At 34.2% G+C, this 20325-nt stretch overlaps 2 protein-coding genes across 2 annotated transcripts; both read right to left on the bottom strand.

The window, feature by feature from the left end:
- Positions 1 to 1302: 1302 nt before the first annotated feature.
- Positions 1303 to 5825, bottom strand: LOC125818097 (NDR1/HIN1-like protein 10). Its single transcript, XM_049497621.1, has 2 exons — positions 4980 to 5825; positions 1303 to 1506 (listed from the first exon to the last, which is right to left on the bottom strand). Exon 1 carries the CDS (start codon positions 5774 to 5776, stop codon positions 5003 to 5005), a length of 774 nt encoding a protein of 257 aa, XP_049353578.1. The 5' UTR covers positions 5777 to 5825; the 3' UTR covers positions 1303 to 1506; positions 4980 to 5002.
- Positions 5826 to 8257: 2432 nt separating this feature from the next.
- On the bottom strand, positions 8258 to 11383 carry LOC125818092 (methyl-CpG-binding domain-containing protein 11-like). The gene is made up of 3 exons (XM_049497613.1): positions 11277 to 11383; positions 9692 to 9842; positions 8258 to 9523 (listed from the first exon to the last, which is right to left on the bottom strand). The coding sequence occupies exons 1-3, from the start codon at positions 11361 to 11363 to the stop codon at positions 8481 to 8483; spliced, it is 1281 nt and encodes a 426-aa protein (XP_049353570.1). The 5' UTR covers positions 11364 to 11383; the 3' UTR covers positions 8258 to 8480.
- Between the last annotated feature and the right edge of the window lie 8942 nt (positions 11384 to 20325).

Below are 20325 nucleotides of genomic sequence, written 5' to 3'. Positions count from 1 at the left end.
CAGAATTCATTTACGAAATTGTGCTGAATAAGTTATACTAACGTTATGATATGTAATGAACTATGAAGTTTCCACACAATTGTAGAAATATGATGGAAACTTCTATTATTTAATTATTTATTCGCGCTCTATACATATTATGACTTGATGATTATAGTTAAGCAAAAAATATGTTTTTATAAAGATTATGTATATTATTTATAATATATTAATTTTATGTAAATATTAAATGTGGATAAAATTTTCAATCTCCTTTTAATCCAAGCAGAGAAGACAAAGAAGGAAAAGGTGTAGGGAACTAGAGAAATATCCAAAGCAAATACTAATATCACCACCTCTTTTTTTTATATGACAAGGAAAATCCACAGTTGTATCTTTTGGGTGCGCACAGAGTAAAACTTCTGCTTCTATGCAATAACTCGTAAATCACACAAAAGAGGTAAACCACACTAGGTTAGCCGAGTGCAATGAACCCGAGCCAGAAGACAATCCCTTACTTTCAGTGGCAATGGGTTTCAAACTTGAAACTTGTACTACCAACCTCTTTTCTCATCTATGTGTTAAGAATCTAACTTTCTAAGGGATAAAAAAAAATGAGAAAGAGGATAAGAAAAGAATACTTTGAGACTAAGGACCTTTTGTAACTTTGTTGAAAAAGAAGTTGTTTCTCCCTCATGCATTGTCAGAATCAATTTAAAATTCGACTAATCTGAATTCATATCGAGAAGTTCCATTTTGAAGATGCACTTCCTATAAGATATGATTTCATACTCAAAGTTCATACCCAAAACCTTTAATCAAGAATGAATTACACATAGCTCTACCCTAACCATAGTAACTTGGTAAATGAAGTTGTATATGCAATCAGAGCACAAAGTTCATGTATTCGTCGATAAACCATCTCATTTACAAGAAATTGCAATGTTTAGATGTTATTTATAGCTTAATTGTTTCTCAATATAGAAATGTATCGTTCTTCTTTTGAAACAGACAAAAAATTACCTCATCTTGTATAGTAAAGCACTCAAGATCAAACTCAAACTAATTACCTATGGGAAACAGAAATAACCATATTAGTCTACACATCTAACTGAAGTTTAGAGATTCAAAAAAATATTAAGAACCCCCAATGATTTTCTATTTTTAAAATCTAAAACCCATAAATTCAAAATCCTAGCTAGCTCCGCCGCCACAAAATATAAAACAATTTAGCCAGTTTACTAAATTGCAACTATACAATTATGAAGAAGCAAAGTAAATGAGCCCCCAAAAGCTTTTAACATTAATAAAAAGGATATCTACAGACAATTAAGTTGTCAATGTAAAGCATGTACAATATATGTTTTGGGAGCATATGATATTAACTGATACTACTACCAAGTTCTAATTGAAGAAACCTAAAAAATTATCCCAGATGAAACAGCAACAGCAGCAGAAGCCTCTGATGTCGTTTTGGTAGAGACGCGGCAACTAAGACTGGCAAAAACACGCTGTTCCCACGCATACCTGTAAACGAGATTTTGTTAGCTTCATAAGCAAGATGACAAGAACATCATATTTCAACAACTTGTCTCATAAAAACTATGTCTGCTTGAACTCTCAGCAAATGTTGTTGCATCCATGTCGGTTTCTCCAAATATACACTACTTCTGAAGGTTCCGGCACGTACCCATTGCAATTGTGAAAGAGTCCATGCAAACATAGAACTGTATTGTTTCGCAAGCATATTTTTCTTACCGTCTTATCCCTTAGATAAGATGGAATATACTTTAACTGCATAACAAAACCTGAACTATAAATACAGCACCACCAAATAATATGATCAAAAAACACAGAAGCCAAAATATCTTTTTGGTTCTGAAAAATATGAACATGAACTGTACAAGCTTCACTAGTAAACTACAGGCTCAAAGTACAGAAGGCAGATACACGGGCCTTCCGTGACAAAGTTGTGGAAAGTACAAATGTAATAGGTAGATCTCTTTGAAATTAATAATGCCACTCGATCAATGTGGAAAATTTCAAGCCACAACTTAACCTCAGCCCTACCTTGGGAGGTAGAGAGGATGTTCCCGATAGACCCTCAGCTCAAGTAAAAGCAGCATCACAAAGCAGTTTGAAAAACAAAACAATGGGAATGAAGAAGCCAAGACAAAATGCTAAAGAACGCATGACAAAGCATACTTAAAAAGGAGCAGTCACTACTATAAATAATACGATAATCGAAGTGCAAGAAACATTAAATAGTAATAGAAATGGAATAACAAGAAACTCCCAGAGTAATACTACGACTACTAGTATTGGAAAAATAAATGATCAGTATTAGTGATGCACAGTTCAAACATTTAGGAAGTTCCAAAACCTTATTGCATTATTGTGAGAACAGCTTAAAAGGAAAACCTCTATGGAAGCATAGCATGGCAGGCAAGTCCTAAAGTAAGTTTTTTCCTTCCACACAGAAGAACGGGAAAAGATAAAATGATCTGTTTATGAATATAAGGAATATTTAACGCTACAAACACCACGTGTATATTAGAAACTACTGCCAGTACCTACTACTATTGCCAACATTTCAATTAAGTGATCTAGAAATAGAAAATGTGTGAAGAATATACCTATCAAGTATACTTCTTGATTCCTTAACAAAACCCAGGGAGATTGGACATGAGGATGTAAATAACAAACCAGCGCCTAATTTAATGTTTCAATTTTATCCTTGATATATAACAAGGCACTATGCATTGACCATTATCATTTTTTTTCTATTGGTTGTGCGTTGACCTTTTATCTTCTAAACTTAAATATCTAAAATAGTCTACACGTATTTTCTAGGAGAAGTCCCACAATGTACCTTATTATGTCTGAGTTTGTTCTGTTCGTTGTAGGTCATAAGTTTATTCCTTGCACAAGGTTGTCCCTTAATTTTCAAATCACCAAAATTACAGCACAATACCCCAAAAGTCATTGCTTTTTCTACATTCAGAGAAATTATGATGACAACAATAGATTTATGCTCACATAATATCGTTTGACCTGTGGCAATAGATATAAAATTATCATTAAGAGTACAACATAAAACTGCATGCATAAAGAAAAGCCCATTCAAAACTCTATGCTTTGTATTACTTCAAGTGATTTAAGGTGATCTCTGCGGAAGGGCAGATAATAGCTCTATGAAAATATTGGTAGTATCTTTTTGGGGATAGCAGTATAGCTAAGACGCGATAAGTAATGAACAGAAGTTACATTTTGAGAAACAAAAACATAAAGATCTCAAAGTTGGATACTGTCTCCCCTGACAAAATCTGAACATGCAACGAACTATAAGATGAATTATGACCGTACATATAAAAATTAATCAAACCTACTATCAGCTAGAAATAAGCACACATAGTCCCGTCATCGAAACTGCACATTGCTTAGAAGGTTTACTTGATTTCTTTCCTAAACAAGTGGAGAGCTGATAAAGGAGTATTAAAAGGAAAGCACGCCAATCCCACCCAAATTCAATGATACATAGTGGATGACGTATATGTATTTTATTAGACCATGATATCTTCCAAAACTTAAACAGATTGAAGCAAAGATGGCATCTACTAAGCCAGGAATTGTGACTCAACCTGCCCGAACATTTATGGTTGACCCAAGTCCCAACCCAGAAGTCCATTTTATGATATCACTCCTATCCCCTCATCCATACACGAGGCAATACTCTCTATAAATATATTCATATACCTTTTCACATCCACTTCTTTCCAACGCTTTTATCATTACACCATAAAGCAAGAATATAGAACAATTACCGGGAAAGTACATTCTCAGATAGATGGGAAGTATGCAATCATACAAGCAGTGATAAATTTGCAAATGTAGAAAAACGTCCTACAGCTTAACTAATCGTTTGACCTTACCATTAAGACCAAGTACATAAATGCAGCTAGCAGCTGCACACCTTGAAATTCTTAAACCACTGAAACTGACTCATCTTAACTCTAATTTCATCTGTGCATTTCACATCTCCAATTACTGAAGTCCTTTCCTATCCCCTAATATTCACTCTTCTTCTCAAATCCACACATCTTCTTAGGTTATCAAGTGTGGTGATCAGGGAACTTTTAAGAGTAAGCCAAAGTCATCAGTAACAGCCATGATTAGGATTCTTTAGGACCAAGAATCTAAACCTTCAAGTTTGTGACAGTCTTTCTCATTTGAGGACTGTAGGTCCAGATTTGAAGAGACAGACATGTGTGCTCCGAGCTGTCGGTTACCTAACCAGATCAGAATACAGACACTAAGAAAGGTGATATCCTCTATTTCAGCAAAAACTAGGAGGTCTTGAACACATCAGCAACTGGCCAGTGTACTTATCATCTACCAAGAGATGAGCACATTCCAGTTGTCGCAGTTCAAGAGTGAACTTCTACCAGCAGCTAGTATAGAAGAAAACATTATATACAAAAATTGCACATGAACTAAACAAATCCTACTCTCCTTGAACTATTAGGTATCACTTTCCAGTAGATTATATTCCAAAAAGAACTTTGGTTGGACTTGGAAAACAAACATGTCAGAGCACCAGGACAAAAAAATAAGTTATACAGGCTAATGTCAATAATCAAATATGTGAATCAGCGGAATGATCCAGAAGCAAATTCCATAATTGAACTAAAGGGCCTTTCTACATCTCGATTTACCTCAAGATCAGTGATGTATATAACTACTCTCAATTCATATTTACTTTTTAACAGAACATATCAAGTTTACATTCATGTCCACTTCATTCGTTATGCTATGGACTATTAAAAGCAAGAACAACCAAGGAAAAGCTATTAGCTTGATAACCAATGTACCTCAGAAAAAACAACTACTGAGAAAATTATACACAATGTAAACCAATGAACCCTTATAAATAGTCTTTCTTATAATTACTCAGACCACAATTAACCACATTGCATTTGCCAATAGCAATAGATTTTCACCTTAAAACAAGCAAAGATCACCGTCAGAGTCCAACGCGGCACTGTCGTGCACCACCAAGCAAGGTACCCGATGAATTATTCGACCCGACCTCCACTGACAAATCCTTACAATAGACCCTTACAAACCTCCTCCTCGCTCTCCAAGCCCCAGCCCTAAACCTAACCCTAGCCACCATCCTCACATTGAACCCAATTGCACCTTTTCGCGACCTTTCTTTGTTCATCTGATCAAAAGCCCGATTATTCACATATGCTCCCGCAGTAGCAAAACTCGCTTGCCGGGCCGTCTCAGCCCTCTTCTCCTGAAAGAAAGGCGGAACCGTTGTATCCGAAAGCGACACGTCATCATAGAAAACCGCAGCGGCGACATCATCATAGTAAAGAGTCATCTTCTTATTTGGGTTTCTAACAGTAAAACGAAGGTCCCATTTACCAGAAATCAGCGAATTGGTGAGATTAAGATTCGATACTGACAGTGAATCAACTCTGAACTCGGGGATTCGAGGACGGAGTATAAGCCAGAGAATGAAAACAAAGGTACCAGCGATGACCATAGCAGCTATAGCCATACCGATCACTCGGCGGAGGAAGGTGTTGCGTTGGGCGTCGTAGGGATTATTAGGTTGGTAGTACGGGTTGTTTTGGTAGTACACCGCGGAGGCAGGTGGCGGTGCTGCATATGGGTAAGCGGTGCCTATCGGTGGTTGTTGGTGAGCAGCACCTCCGTAACCGTTAGGGTTTGGCGGCGGTGCTCCGGCGGCAGGGTAACCGGTAACTGGCCGATTGGGGTCGTTCATGGCGGAGAATTTTTGGTAGCATAAAAGGCGGAGAATTGTGAAGTTTTATAGTGAAATGCTGCAGTAAGTCGGCAATGATTCTTCCTTTTTAAACAAAAAGAGTAAAATAAACACTTTAGGGGCGTTTTTTGACATTTTAAGAAGTTTGGGGGCTAATATGTAATAATGTCCACAATTTTTATTTTTTTTTCAATTTATACATATACTTAGTATAAGCAAGCTCTAAGATTATATCTTTGGAATAAAATTTCAATTAGCAAAGGAAAACTGACATGGCATGAATCTTCAAATCTGTATTCAGAAATAGTAATGTTTTGAAAATAAGCGTGATTCATTAAGTGAAGAACGCTAACCGAATAGTTAGAAATGTCAGAAGGGACGATTCAAATTCCTCGTCGAATTTTACGAGTTTTATTAAGTTTTGTCTCGAATTAAGGTGAAATGTGAGGGTGGATTTTCGTATATGAAAAGGTTGGGGGTTGATATGTAAATAACATCTCTAACTTGATCTTTTCAATTTCTTCTAAGTTAAGAAAAAAAATTAAGCGCTTAAGTAGTAGGCACATCCGCACATGACTTGCATTAGTGAAATATTTTCTCCATCATTATTTATTTATTTTGAGGATTAGCCGGATAATCTTTATTTTGTACAATTTATCAATTTCTTATTAGAAGATTCATCAGCAATATCTAAATTTTGGTTATTGTTTATAATAATTTTGGTTTGCTTTAGAAATAAATATTTTAAGTGATACGTATATTATTTATAATGATAGTTCAATTAAAGTAGAAGGAAGAGATGATGATAAAATAGTTTTTTGTTAATACGATGATTATGATAAAATGAATAAGATTCTTTATAATGATCAAATGGTCCTTTTATCACGTATATGTACTTAAAATTTAAAAGTTATCGAGGAATGAAGGTATTTGTCTTTTACTAAAACATGGAAGTGTATGTTTTTTTAAACCAAACTAGAAGGATGAAAATATAAATTTACTAAATTAAGATAAATATCATAACCACCACTTTTGTTTCCCACAAAATCCATGTTTCTAAGCAGCGGTTTTTCTAATGGACAACTCAATGCTTACTCATCTATTTTTGATTGTTTTATATTTTTGTTCGATACTTGTATTGAGGTTCTCGAAGGGTCATTTGGGGAAAATACACTGCTCTCTAGTATTCCTTTTCATATTCAAGATTCAATTTTTTTTGTCTCAGATTATATTCGTAATTTTTAAAAATAATTTATTATTTTAGAAAATTATGTGTATATTCTATTCTTCCGAAATCCATTGTGTGACTATGCATATTATGTTGTTGTTTAGAAATTCAAGACATAATTAATTATTTTTCTCAATTTATTTTTTGTAGTAATTGTTCTTGAAGACTTTTAACACCTTAATAGAATAAATATTTCATAAAAGAAATTTCTATTTTAAACAAAAATAAAAATAAAATAGCTAAAATCTTCTTTTAATTAATATTTTTCAAAAAAATATATAAAGAAAAACACGACTAATAATTTAGGACGATGGGAGCACATATAATCGTGTTCTTAGGTATCGAAGTTCACTAATGCCCCATCAAGAAGTTGACGTCATAATTAAATTCCTCTTATTTCCTTTCCAAAGTTTGTATTCTATTTTCATTTTTAGATCTTGCAAAATTATTAACCCTCTACAATATATTTAATCTAAAAATGAAAATAAAAAATATTTAAATTTTAAACTAATACTATGATTAATATTATGCATGCGGACAAAGTTCCTCAAACTAAAAGGAAAGAATAACATGAAAGAACATATGATTGAAGTAAACATGCACCAACTTACTCTCCCTTTTTTTTAGTTTAGAAGCAATTACAAGTGAGTAAAAAGTACGGAGAATAACAAAATATTACATTACACAAAATCAATATCCCATATCTAAAAATATTAACAACATTTCACCAACAAGATCAATTTTCAGCAGAAAAAAACATAATCATATTAACTGAAGTTAAAATTAACTTCCAACAGCATCATTTCAATAAAACTTAAAGCAAAAAAAAAGCTTGTGATCAAGCTCTTACATGATCACTCATTATAAATGGAGATAAAAAGGAAGCAGATCTATGATAATAATCGGTCTATATTACAAGTAAGTAATCAGTTCAAACTGAATGAAAAACATCTGTATAAATAGATAGAAAATCACATTATAGCATACGTCAAAACTATTCAATTCAGAACTGTAATCAAAGTATTGAAAGAAAATGATATGGAGAAACAAAACCTGAAATTAGAGGGAAGGAACTTACGGTTTCATGGAGAGTTCGATGTATACTTGAAACTGCAGCCAAGCCCCATCAAAAATCTTCATTCATGTTGATGAAATTTTAAATCTTCAATTGCTGCACAGTGAGCTATATCGAAAAAGTGATGAAATAACTTGTTATTGCAACTTCAAGCAAACTTTGAAGTACCCTGCTGAGACCTTAATAGAATATAAGCTGATCAATGTCGATGATAACAGCAGCAATACAAATGTAACACAAAATAAGTAGCTAAGAATTCTTAACATATGAAGAGCATGCTTAATGCTGTTTGCCAGTTACCTAAATCAGGGCCAAAAAGAAATAAAGGGCAGATGATACACAGTATTATACTAAAAGATATAAAAAAGTTAACTTGAGGTGGCTTGGTCGATTACGGTGGGTTATTGCTGCACAGAACTGTTAACACCTGCTGCAGCTGATCCTGTGCCAATGATCTCCTCAATTGGAATCTCCCTGTCAATCTGCTCGTTTTCGTGTACTTTACCATCATTAGAATTCTGAACCAGTGGATCTGCAGCGGCTGGAGCTTCTTCTTGGCTAACTGAGGTTGCCTTGCTGAGTTCAGCAGAACGAGATGAGGCATCTGGCCCAGCTGGTTTACTCCCTATCTTATTTTCATCGACCACATCCAGTGCATCTTCAGCGGCAGGAGCTTCTTCTGCAATTTCTTCTGGGCTACCTGAGCTTGCCTTGCTGAGTTCAGCAGAAAGAGACGAGGCATCTGTCCCAGCTGGTTTACTCTCACTCTTATTTTCTTCAAACACATTCAATGGAAGCATTTTATTGTCAGTTTTAAGGCTGTTGTCCAGAGGCTTATCTTCCGCTTCTCGATTTTTCATTTTCTCTATGTTTCCCTCATCCAATGTTTCTTCTTTTTCTTGCACAATTTCCATCTTATCTTCACTTTCCGGAGGCTCCTCAGGGACAATCTCACCAGCATTGGTCTTCTCTTCCTCATCCTTTGTTTCTTCTTTTTCTTGCACAATTTCCATCTTATCTTCACTTACCAGAGGCTCCTCGGGGACAATCTCACCATCCCTGATCTTCTCCTTCTCATCCTTTGTTTCTTCTTTTTCATGCACAATCTCCATCTTATCTTCACTTGCCAGAGGCTCCTTGGGGACAATCTCACCATCATTGGTCTGCTCCTTCTCATCCTTTATGTTATCTCCATCGGTGAGATTCTTAGATGCCATCTCTACATCTTGGACTTCTAGATCCTCTGCATCAGGCAAAGCAGGTTCATCACTTGCCTTAGCTTCTTTCTCAGTAGCACCCTCAGCTTCTTGTGCGCCACCATCCTCCTTGGCTTCTTTTTTGGAACTTGATTTCCTTTGTCTCTTCGTACTGGGAGTATCACTTTCTGGTGTCTCCGTTGCTTTAGATTTTCCACCCAATCTAGTTGATCGTCTAGGAGTGTCACCTGAATAAGTCAGAAAGTAGAGGATTCATCCAATCAATAAGGAATTGAAACAAACCTCCCAGAGATGAATCTGCAACATCTCATCCGAAGAATTTACTGGATATTTCATTGGGAGATATGCATTCCAGATATGCACAGACAAAGAAAAGGAGAATAGAGAAGATATACCTGTACCCCAATTAAATTCAGACGCAGGAGGTCCTCCTGGATGTGATTTCAGATACTTGTCCAATTGCCTCTTGTTCTTAATTTCGTCGCCATCAGGTGAAACAAATACAATATCATTCCTTCTAGGGGTACTGCTCTTTCCTGGAGTGAACTGGAAAGACAAACAAATACTTACTACCAACAAAATACAAACTGATTAAAATAAATAATACTTCCACAAGTCGGCATTCTAAATAGAGACTCAACTTTTGTATACAACCCTCTAGGAGAAATTCACTTCAGAATTTTAAGCCACATCAGATAGGCCACAGGTCCATCAAAAGAGGAGAAAAGTTCAGATTCACTGATATTTTTCGTATATGTTCCGCACAGGTAATTATAGTTGGTGCCACATTCAACAAACTTAAATAAGCAACATTCAAAGTTGAAGTTGATTCAAACTTCTGACAATCTTAAGATATATTTCAAACAACAACAAAATTTCTGTATTAGGGCAGACTAGTAGCATTAGTTTCCAAGTTAGTCCTGAGTACTTGTATAAATATCTCTCCTAAATAGGAATCTATGAGTACTCCGGATGTTTCATGGTCAATACTGGAACAGCTTGCACCCTCAATTACATAAAGAGCTGTACAGTGACTATCTTATGTCTTTCGAATAATGGCTTGGAAACCATGACTTAAAAGAGGTGATTAAATCAACCAACAAACACCACAACATCTTAATTATGATATTTTACAGATTAGCTAGGAGACAATTCCGCCTACGTCCTAAATGCTGGTATAAATACCTCTCCTAAATAAGCATTTATTTCAAGTAGTATACATCTTTCATTGTCATTACTGGAACAGCTTTCCCCCTCAATAACATAAAAGAACTGCTTAGTGACGATCTACCCCTTTCAACTAATAACCTGGAAGGTATATGACTGAAACGAGGTGATGAAATCAACAAACTAAACCACAGCATCTTAATTTTGAAATTATGCAGATTAGCTAGGAGACAATCCCAACAGTTATGAAAATCATAAACAAAAACGATTTCTATTAACTTCATAAGACAAACTGCATACACCTATTCACGGAACTTCTGCTAATAAGCTAACTAAAGCATAACACACCTACTTGATTGAGTTCCACGATACATCACTCATAATTATTCATTCAGATTCAGATTCAAACAAGATAAAAAAGTCAAAAAATGAATTCTATCAAGTTCATACAAGACACATCTGCAAACACATACTGAATATACTTAAACTGCATAATTTTTTGCTAGGAAGCTAACTAAAGCATAATGCATCTACTTGTTTCAGAGCTGCACATGTCACACATAATTAAATCTAGATCACAATTAACGCTTAACATATCATTAATTCAAAACAACAAAAAACAGCTAAATCGAAATTTAATCACCAAATCATAACCTCATGAAAACCTAAATCCGCACACTAACAGCAGCAAAAGTTAAATCTCCATTTTTCAACCACAAAAACGCAACTAAGCAACGAAAATTACAGAAATCACTAAATCAAAACAGCTGAATCGAAATTTTAACTGCGAAGAAAGTATTAAAGAGTACAAACTCTCTTCTTCCAGCCAGGAGGAGCAGGTAATTCGATCGGAACGGCGTCGGTTTTCTCCATAGCAACATCTTTGTTCTCCATTTCCATTCTTCTTCTTCGGTTTTGAAACTGGAAAAAACTTTGAAGATTTTCCCGCTCAGAATGAATTTTGTAAACAGACAAAAAGGGGAATTTTTCGAATTGGGAAATTAAATAGGGAAAGTGTAACAACGGACGTCAGATTTTTTTCCTTAACTAAATTGGAATTATTCGGTTAAAGTCCGATCAACTCATTTTTATTATTTTGACGAAGATTTAGGATCTATTATTTCTTTTAGATTTAGGATTTTTAATAAATAGCTTTATTTAGTGCTCATTTTTGTAAATATATAGGGATTTGTTTTTCAAAACGTAGAAAATTAGATGTTTTATAAAATGTTCTTAATGAGTAATCGGCTTATGTGTGAGCAGGATAGAAAAGATTGAAACAAAGTCGCAGAGGAGGAAGTTCCAAATCTATGCATTTCATTCTTAGCAACGGCTCCTTCGATATAATCTGTTGAAGTACTTCACTTACTTTTGAATTTTTTTTCAAAATGTAGTAAGATATCTTGTGTTTACGTATATATAATATTTAATCTTAAGTGAAACACAAATATAATATAGGGAAAATACATAAAACCCCCCCTGAATTTGGCACGAAAACTTGCTTTAGTACTTAAACTACACGGGTGTTTATATACCCCCCTTAACATCTTTTATGTGAATTATTTTCAACCCTCCGAACACCAACCTTGTGCGCGTGTTGTTACAGCTTAGAACGGCGCGTTAGTCATCTTTTAACATTTTTTAAAAATTAAATTTACCCCTCCAACGGTAATATCCGACCCATTACCCATTTGAAGAACAATCTTCACTTTTGAAGAACCCTAAATACCTCTTCTCCCTCACCAACCCAATCATCCAAAAAATGGCGACTTAATTCATTATTTTTCTCAAATCTTAGCTCTTCAAACCTAAAAGTTGAATGTTTAAAGGAATTGTTCTTCAAAATGTAAGATTCAAACCTAAAAGTTGAATCTTTGAAGGAAGTGTTCTTCAAAATGTAAGATTCAAACCTACTCTTCTTCATCTATTATTTTGATTTTTCTTTCCTCCCTTTTTCTTATTTTCTGTTTTTTCCAGATATTCGTTAATTCTTGCACAAAATTGTAGCACACAATGCGATCAATTAATTTGACAAATCTTTGTATGGAAGAAGATGATTATACTACGAAGAAAAAAGTTTATTGTAATCATGGACTTGTGGTGCGTTTGAAAACATCTTGGACTTCAAATAACCCCGGAAGAAGATATTGGTCATGTCCTTATTATGGGGTAAAGATCATTTTTGTTTAAATTTTTTTAGCCGATTAAGAATTTGATTAACCACTAATTCCTTCATCCTTTTTCATTATTGAAGAGTCCTAGATCTTGCAACTTTTGGTGTTGGAAGGATAAAGAAAATATTGATTCAAGATCGAAATTTGTGATTCCTAAACTAATACAGAAATTGGGTGAGCTTGAGAATATAGTAGAATCCTCTCAAACCTCAGCCACTGCATTTGAATTGATTGAGGTTACTGAAGAAGTTGACAAGCCGGGAGATTTCAAACAAGATGATGATGGTCTAGGTATGAAATTGAAAATGTTGCAAGAAGAGGTTGAGAAGATGAAAGTGATGCAGAATAAATGGAGAAGAACATGGCAGAATGTGCTCTTTTTTGCTGTTGCTTGTTGTTGCGTTATGGTTATAGCTATAAGCTATTGGTTCTGGGTGATAAATATGAAGAAATGTTCAATGAAGTTACCTTAAGTTGTTGATGTAGTGAGATCCAATGTTGGTGTAGTGTAGCACTGTTTATGTTGTAACCAATTAGGTGCAAAACTCTTTTGTAATGAGTTTTCTTATTCTCTTAATGTAATTTGGTGGTTTGTGTATTTGTTTGTGTTTTATTTACAACTGCATTCGCTAAATTGCAGTCACAATTGCATAATTGTACACATAAAAGTAATGCAAAACTGGCTGCATAATTGTTTCAAAAAGAGACAACTAAAATATCAAACTAATGCAGTCACAACTGCATAATTGTTTCAAAAACAAACATAGATCAAACTATGCAGTCACAATTGCAACATAATTGTTTCAAAAACAAACAGATCAAACTAATGCAGTCACAGCTGCATAATTGTTCCAAAAACAGCTAAAATATCAAACTAAAGCAGTCTCCATATCAAACTTCAGCAGCATTGGACCTTGTTCTCATTCTTTTGTTTTCTCTCATCTCTTGAAGACCTTGTTGAGTTACAACAGCCTTTCCTTTCCATTTTAAGCCTGATTTTGGTTTATGATGCCCAAGATTTCCAGTCACTACTGAAGAGTTCATAGGCATTCCAGGCTAGATTTACAAAAATATGTTGTCTTAGATGCTTCATAAGTTAAAATTAAAAAGTGTGTAAATAATTAAGACAACTTACATTGTGGATTGTAAAACCACTCTGTGTATGTAGTATCCCCATTCCAACCATTCTTGGCCTCTTCCCTCTTCTAGTAGCACCAGGAACATCAGTAGCAGTAACAACTACACTAGTTCTTCTTCCCCTTCCAGCTAAACCAGTTCCAGTTCCTCTTCCCCTTCCAGTGGCACCAGAACTATCAGCAGCAACACCAATCCCTGTTCCATTACCAGTTGCAGTTCCTCTTCCCCTTCCAGTAGCACTAGCCTATAACATAAGTTGATCAACAAATATATTAGACTGATTAAGATGTAAATTAACAACTAAATGAATTACTATAAACATTACCTGTTTTGTAGAACCTCTTGGTCGACCTCTTCCTCTCTTTGTGCTTGATTGTGATTCAGTTGGTGCTCTAGAAGAACCAACACTTGACCTTGTTGAACTAGGCTCACATCCTTTCCCCATTCCTCTTCCTCTGCCTGCATTAGCTTGATTATTCAAATGACAACCCCTCTTATTATGACCCTTTGCATGACAAAGACTGCAGGTCATCTCAACACCTCTCTTGGATAATTTTCCTGTTTTGTTTTCATTCTGCTCCTTTCTCCTACACTTTCTAGGCCTTCCTGGTAGTGTTTTTATAACAGGTGGAATAACAGAAGGGTTGGCCGACTGTGGCCACATTTTCATGTTAGTAACTGGTTGAATGTAGTGACTATAGACCTTGAGATAAGTCTCCTTGCTATACCAATGTGCAACATAGTTAATGGGCTCCAATTTTCTAAAATGAAGTGCAGCTATAACATGACAACAAGGTATACCTCTTAGCATCCAAGATCTACAAGTACATGTTTGATTGCCTAGGTTCACAACAAATGTGTTATCCCAGCTGTCTTTAACCTCAAAACCATATTCGCCATTCCATTCAAGGTTACACTTCATTGACTTTGTTGTGTTCTCTGTCAATACCTTTAGGGCCATTGGAGATATGTTTGTTATCCAAGTATCACAGAACTCCCTCACTTGTCCTATTCTTCTCATCACTTTGATCCTTATTTCTTCAAGCATTGTGATGATAGTTTTGTGTCTTGGCCCCAAAATCCATGAATTAAAGCTTTCAGCCATGTTGTTGTCAACACTATCACAACAGCTGAAAAACTTAAAGTATAATTTAGACCACCTCTCTATATTGTACCACAATAAGTCATCACATATTCCAGTGCCTAACTTCTCCATATGATCCAAATTTCTTTTCAATTCTTGTTCATATGTAGATTTGGCACATCTCCAAAAACAATTTCTTCTTTCAATGCCTTTCCAATTCTTAGACCAGTTGGCTAGAACATGTCTTGCACACATTCTTTGTTCTGCATTTGGCAGAAGATCTTGAATAGCTTTGTCAAGACCCTTTAAACAACAACATTTATACTAACATGAGATCTAACTTAATGAATAAATTAAAAAGAAAATAAATGAATAAATAAAAAAGAAAACAAAAATACCTTCTGCATATCAGTAATGGTTGTCAATTCTGTTCCATCTCCTAGCTCAAGATCATGTCTTACAAGCTTGATAAACCATTTCCAAGTGAATGTGTTTTCAACCTCAACAACTGCCCATGCTAGTGGTAGCATTTGGTTGTTCCCATCCTTACAAACAACCACAAGTAATTGACCTCTAGAAACACCTTTCAAGAAGCAACCATCAAATCCTATACATCTTCTAGCTCCAGCTTTGAATGCCTTCTTTAAAGCATCAAAGCATATGTAAAATGATTGAAACATTTTTCTGTCACCTTCAAAAGTTTCTTCACTAAGTCTCACCACACATGTGCTGCCTGGATTAGTCTTTAAGAGCTCATTTCTATAATCTAAAATTCTTTTAAACTCCTCCACATGATCACCCATAATTTGTTTCAACACAATGTTTCTAGCTTTCCTTGTTACAGTCCTCCCTACATACACATTCAACTCTTTCTTCACTAAAATTTGAAACTGAAAAACTCTAATGCCAGGCTCAGAAATAATTCTGTCCTTGTACCTTTCTGATAAGTACTTTGAATTCACCAATTTATTTTTGGTTGTGCCATTGCATTTATGTACTGGATTATAATTCTTCACCACAAAATCTCATGTTCTTGAATCAATACTTCCAAACAACAACCATGGACAACCAGCAGTACACTTTACCCTCACTCTAGTTGCATCATTAACATATTTATCTAATTCAACATGTTCTTGAACTGCATATCTAGTAATAGCTTCTCTAAATTGCTTAACACTTTCAAAAGCAAGACCAGTCTCCCAAACTATTAACTGACAGGTAGGATCAAATACAACTTTCTTTTTATTTCTTTTTGCTCTTCTTGCTTTTCTTTGTCTTCTTATAGGTTGTTCAACCTCATCTTCCTCATTAACATCTTCATCAGTATCTATTTCAAAACTAACAGCTTCATCTGAATCAAAGTAAGGCTCATCTCCAGCTATCTTACCCTCAAAAGTAGTTTGTTTCTTGGATAAATATACATCATATCCCAAATCAACTCCTTTTTTTCCTAAATCAACTCCTTCAGATCTAGGGCCCTTTTCTTTTCTCTTTTTTATTTTAGCAGCCCTTTTCTCTTTCCTAAGATTTATAACCTCCTCATGAACATCACTACCATACTCATCTTTTCCTTCATCAGACAAATCTGCATTGTCTAAATCATCACTTGCTTCTGTTTCACTTTCCCAATCAGACCCAACTTCTGGAATATCAGATGCAGCAGCAGCAGAAGAAGTACCACCCAAGTCTTCTCCAACACTAACAAAATCCCTACCCAAGTCCTCTCCAACACCAGCAGAAGCCCTACCCAAGTCCTCTCCAACACTAGCAGAAGTCCTACCTAACACTTCATCCAACTCTTCACCCACAATAGGTTCTTCAGGTTGTGCAGGTTGTGCAGCCTCTTCAAATTCTAAACCTTTACTACTCTCAAAAGTTTGACTAGATTCCTTATCAAAAGTAGTACTAGATTCCCCACCCACATCATTTAGATATCCAATTTCGGGGGGGGGGGGGGGGCACAACAGCTTCTTCAACTAAATGAGTCACATAAAGTTCAACAATATCTCCATTTTTTAATTTATGTACAATACCCATAATATCCCTATCACTTTTAACTTCAACAACACGTCGACATTTAGGTGGTTTAATATAAACAACACAAGCAGAACAGTTATAGCCAATTTCTTTAACTATATCAACAAATTCAAAGTAGGACAATTTATCAACATCTACATCAAAACAATCAGTGACAATACCTCCTTCATACTTAATACGAGGTTTTTGTTGTAGTTTTCCACCATGGTGAAACCTTAAGGTAACGTACACATCCATCGTCAAACTGAAAAGATAAAAAAAAAACTAAGCTTTACGAAAACCCTAAACTCGGTCAAATATTACAATCATCTAAACGAAGATTACTAACCTGGTAACTTTGTTTCTTCACGCAAATCCTTTGTTTCTTCACGAAAATCCTAAACTCAGCAAATCCTTCACGCTAATGACTTGTTATTCTTCAGATTAGGTCTTTAGATTTGAGAGAGATTTAGGGATAGTTGTTTAAAAATGGGTTGGGTTGTATTTTGGGAACGGGTGGGTTATAAAAAATGGGTAAGATATTTTTAAAACCCTTTGCGACGTGGACCAATGAAAACACGCGTGGGTAACAATGCCCAGCCTTCAACTGGGCTGATGTTCGGAGGGTTGAAAATAATTCACTTAAAAGATGTTAAGGGGGGTATATAAACACCCGTGTAGTTTAAGTACTAAAGTAAATTTTCGTGCCAAGTTCAGGGGGGTTTTTATGTTTTTTCCCTATAATATATGATTTTTATATGTATGTATGTATGTGTTTTCAAAGCTGGATGTATGCATCTGTATGTGTATACGTTGATTGTATGCGCCACCAACTAGATCTAATGTATGTGCTTTCAAACTGTACGTGCAAGTCAATTGTATGTGAGGTCAACAGTCTGTGAAAGATATATCAAGTGTATGTCGTACGTATCGAGAAATCAACACTTACATGTTGTACGTAAATAAGTAAATTAGGTGTTTTTTTTTTATAGTAAAAGATATTTATATAAACTGAAATAATGGAGCATGTCATCATCTCTATTGAGAATGTTTACTGCTAAGATTTTTAATTAGATACACAAATGCATAAATCTTATATCTTTTATTTTTTTTTAAAAAACATAATATCACTATGTTTTACAAAATATACAACTTACCTTTAATTTCTTTACAATTTTATGCTGCGTAGAATCAAGTTAACTTGTATACAATTTTATTATTATATACAAATTCGATCAAAACAACTACTTACATACAAAAAGTTTATTGTATACACATTCGAATGATATATACAACTTACCTACATGATACAATTATATTATTCGTTAGATACATTTTGTATGCTGTTTATATGTATTTGATATGTTTGTGTATGTCATTATGTCATTTGTATGTTGTTCGTATGTATTTGGTTGAAATTTAAAATTAAAATTAAAACCAACTCTAATCTTCAGCGAACTCTCTTAGAATTGAGATATAAACTCCAAAAATATTCCCAATTGTTTGTTACAATCCTCAATTCAGATAAATAATATTTTTGAAGAAAAAAAATCACTTGAACTTTAATCTTCAAAACATTTTTTACGGTTGTCAATGGAGCTTTTCAATAAATTAATTTTCAAATTCAGAAAATTCAAAAATAAAATAATAGCCCCACTGATTTGAGTTAGAGTTGCTTGTTTCAATCCATTTGACTTGTATTCAAAAATTAATCTTGGTGTTTGAGTAGAAATTATAATTGAATTTTGAAATTGTGTAGTCAAAGACTAATTTGAACTTGAATTTTATGCGACATTATTTGACACACACAGCATTTTATAATATTAAATTGATTTTTGTATTATATTCCTCTTGATTAAAGATATAAAAAAAATTATTAAAAAGTTAAGTCGATAGATAAAAAAAATCTATTAGATTTTTAATTAGATAATTAAATGAATTTAATTATTCAAATTTGTAAATGTTATAGATTATAGGAGCACTACTAAAAAAAAACTAATTCGATTATTTTTTTATTGAAAATTTCATATTTCTGATTGTATTTTGACAAGAACGTCTGTCAGAAATTCTGTGTTTCGTGAGTGGAGTAAGTCAAACTTGATTTGATTGTCTAATCAATGTTGTGCTAATATTCTTCCCTACAAAATAACTATGTACCAATTTGTGGTGAGACTTTTGTGATATGCTACCCTATTTTACAGCAACTTAAATGACTAAATATGTAATTTAGTAATTGCAAAAGACTTTCTGGAAAATTCAAATGTCCTTTCTATTACTCCTCCAACTACAACCAAGAATTTTGTAAATTTCTCAATGTCAACTACTACATTGTATTGTAGTACATGAATTAATAGGTTTTGTTCCATTAGGAGGTCTCGAGTTTGAACACTGGTTTATAAAGAGTATTTTACCTCTTTAATTAAGTGGACATTCCTAGTGCAAATTTGAATTGGTCACGTCCCAAAATCGGTATCGCACATCAGGTAGAAAACGAAAAAAGTTCAAGTCAAATAAGTTGTCCCCTCTCATAGGTGTGAATGATTAACCAAAGGTCTTGGGTCCTAACCTTAGGAACGGTGAATTTTTTATAGAGATCGAGCGCTTATTTCTTAACTAAGTCTTATGCGGCGTTAATTCAAATTAAGTAGTAAGCACCGAAAATTAGATGGTTAAAGGAAAGGAAAACGACATAATTAGACATAGTCCACTGCCATATATACTATCATTACCTATACTTTCAAAATATTATGTATCTTACCATATATTTTGAAAAAAATACACTTAGATACATGTATTTTTGCTACTAGATACATGTATTTGTATGTATCTGAAGTGATTCACGTGTATCGGGGGGGGGGGGGGGGGGGGAGTGGCCAGCGAGATGGGAGAGAAATGAGGGAGACAATCAAGATTTATTATGTATCCCAAATACATGCGAATCCATTTTGATACAATATATCTAGAACAAATTGCACCTAATTTGACCTCATGTATCTGGTAAAATACGTAATATTGCAAATTATAGTATATCTAAATAATTAGTTCCTAAACTAGTGATATTTATGTAAGTTCTGGAAATTGCGTTTTGACTTTATTTACAATTCAGGGTTTGTGTTTAATGAGTAGTTTATCAAAGGTGCCCCTTCAAACAAGCTACTAATTTTTATTTATTTATTTCTAACCTAGGGTTTGTATTTTGACTTGATTAATATCCCATGAGAATACTTCTAACATAACTTACTTATCTCATTAATTCTTTGGAAAACACCAAACTTAATCTTGAAGTTTTACTAATTACTTGACCGTTACTTAATAAAAAATTTCAATAAGTTAAGCAAGAAATTAAATATTTAAAAAATTAATGAAAGAATTAAGAAGGAAACTTTCTCTATATATAAATGCCAATTCTTTGGACCATCAAAATTAATTTGGATAGGTGGAACCATTAACT

This window comes from Solanum verrucosum, unplaced genomic scaffold (assembly GCF_900185275.1).
Source record: "Solanum verrucosum unplaced genomic scaffold, falcon-dt-bn FXZP01000253.1, whole genome shotgun sequence".
In the NCBI taxonomy this organism is placed as follows: Eukaryota; Viridiplantae; Streptophyta; class Magnoliopsida; order Solanales; family Solanaceae; genus Solanum; species Solanum verrucosum.
Note: the sequence above shows the minus strand (reverse complement) of the source record. Positions and strands in the feature narration are given on the sequence as shown.

Coding starts and splice junctions, on each gene's coding strand:
- LOC125818097 (XM_049497621.1), bottom strand. CDS start 5,776: ATGAACGACCCCAATCGGCCAGTTACCGGTTACCCTGCCGCCGGAGCA.
- LOC125818092 (XM_049497613.1), bottom strand. CDS start 11,363: ATGGAAATGGAGAACAAAGATGTTGCTATGGAGAAAACCGACGCCGTT. Junction 9,843..11,276: donor CTCCTGGCTGGAAGAAGAGA/GTTTGTACTCTT, acceptor TTGTCTTTCCAG/TTCACTCCAGGAAAGAGCAG. Junction 9,524..9,691: donor TGAATTTAATTGGGGTACAG/GTATATCTTCTC, acceptor TGACTTATTCAG/GTGACACTCCTAGACGATCA.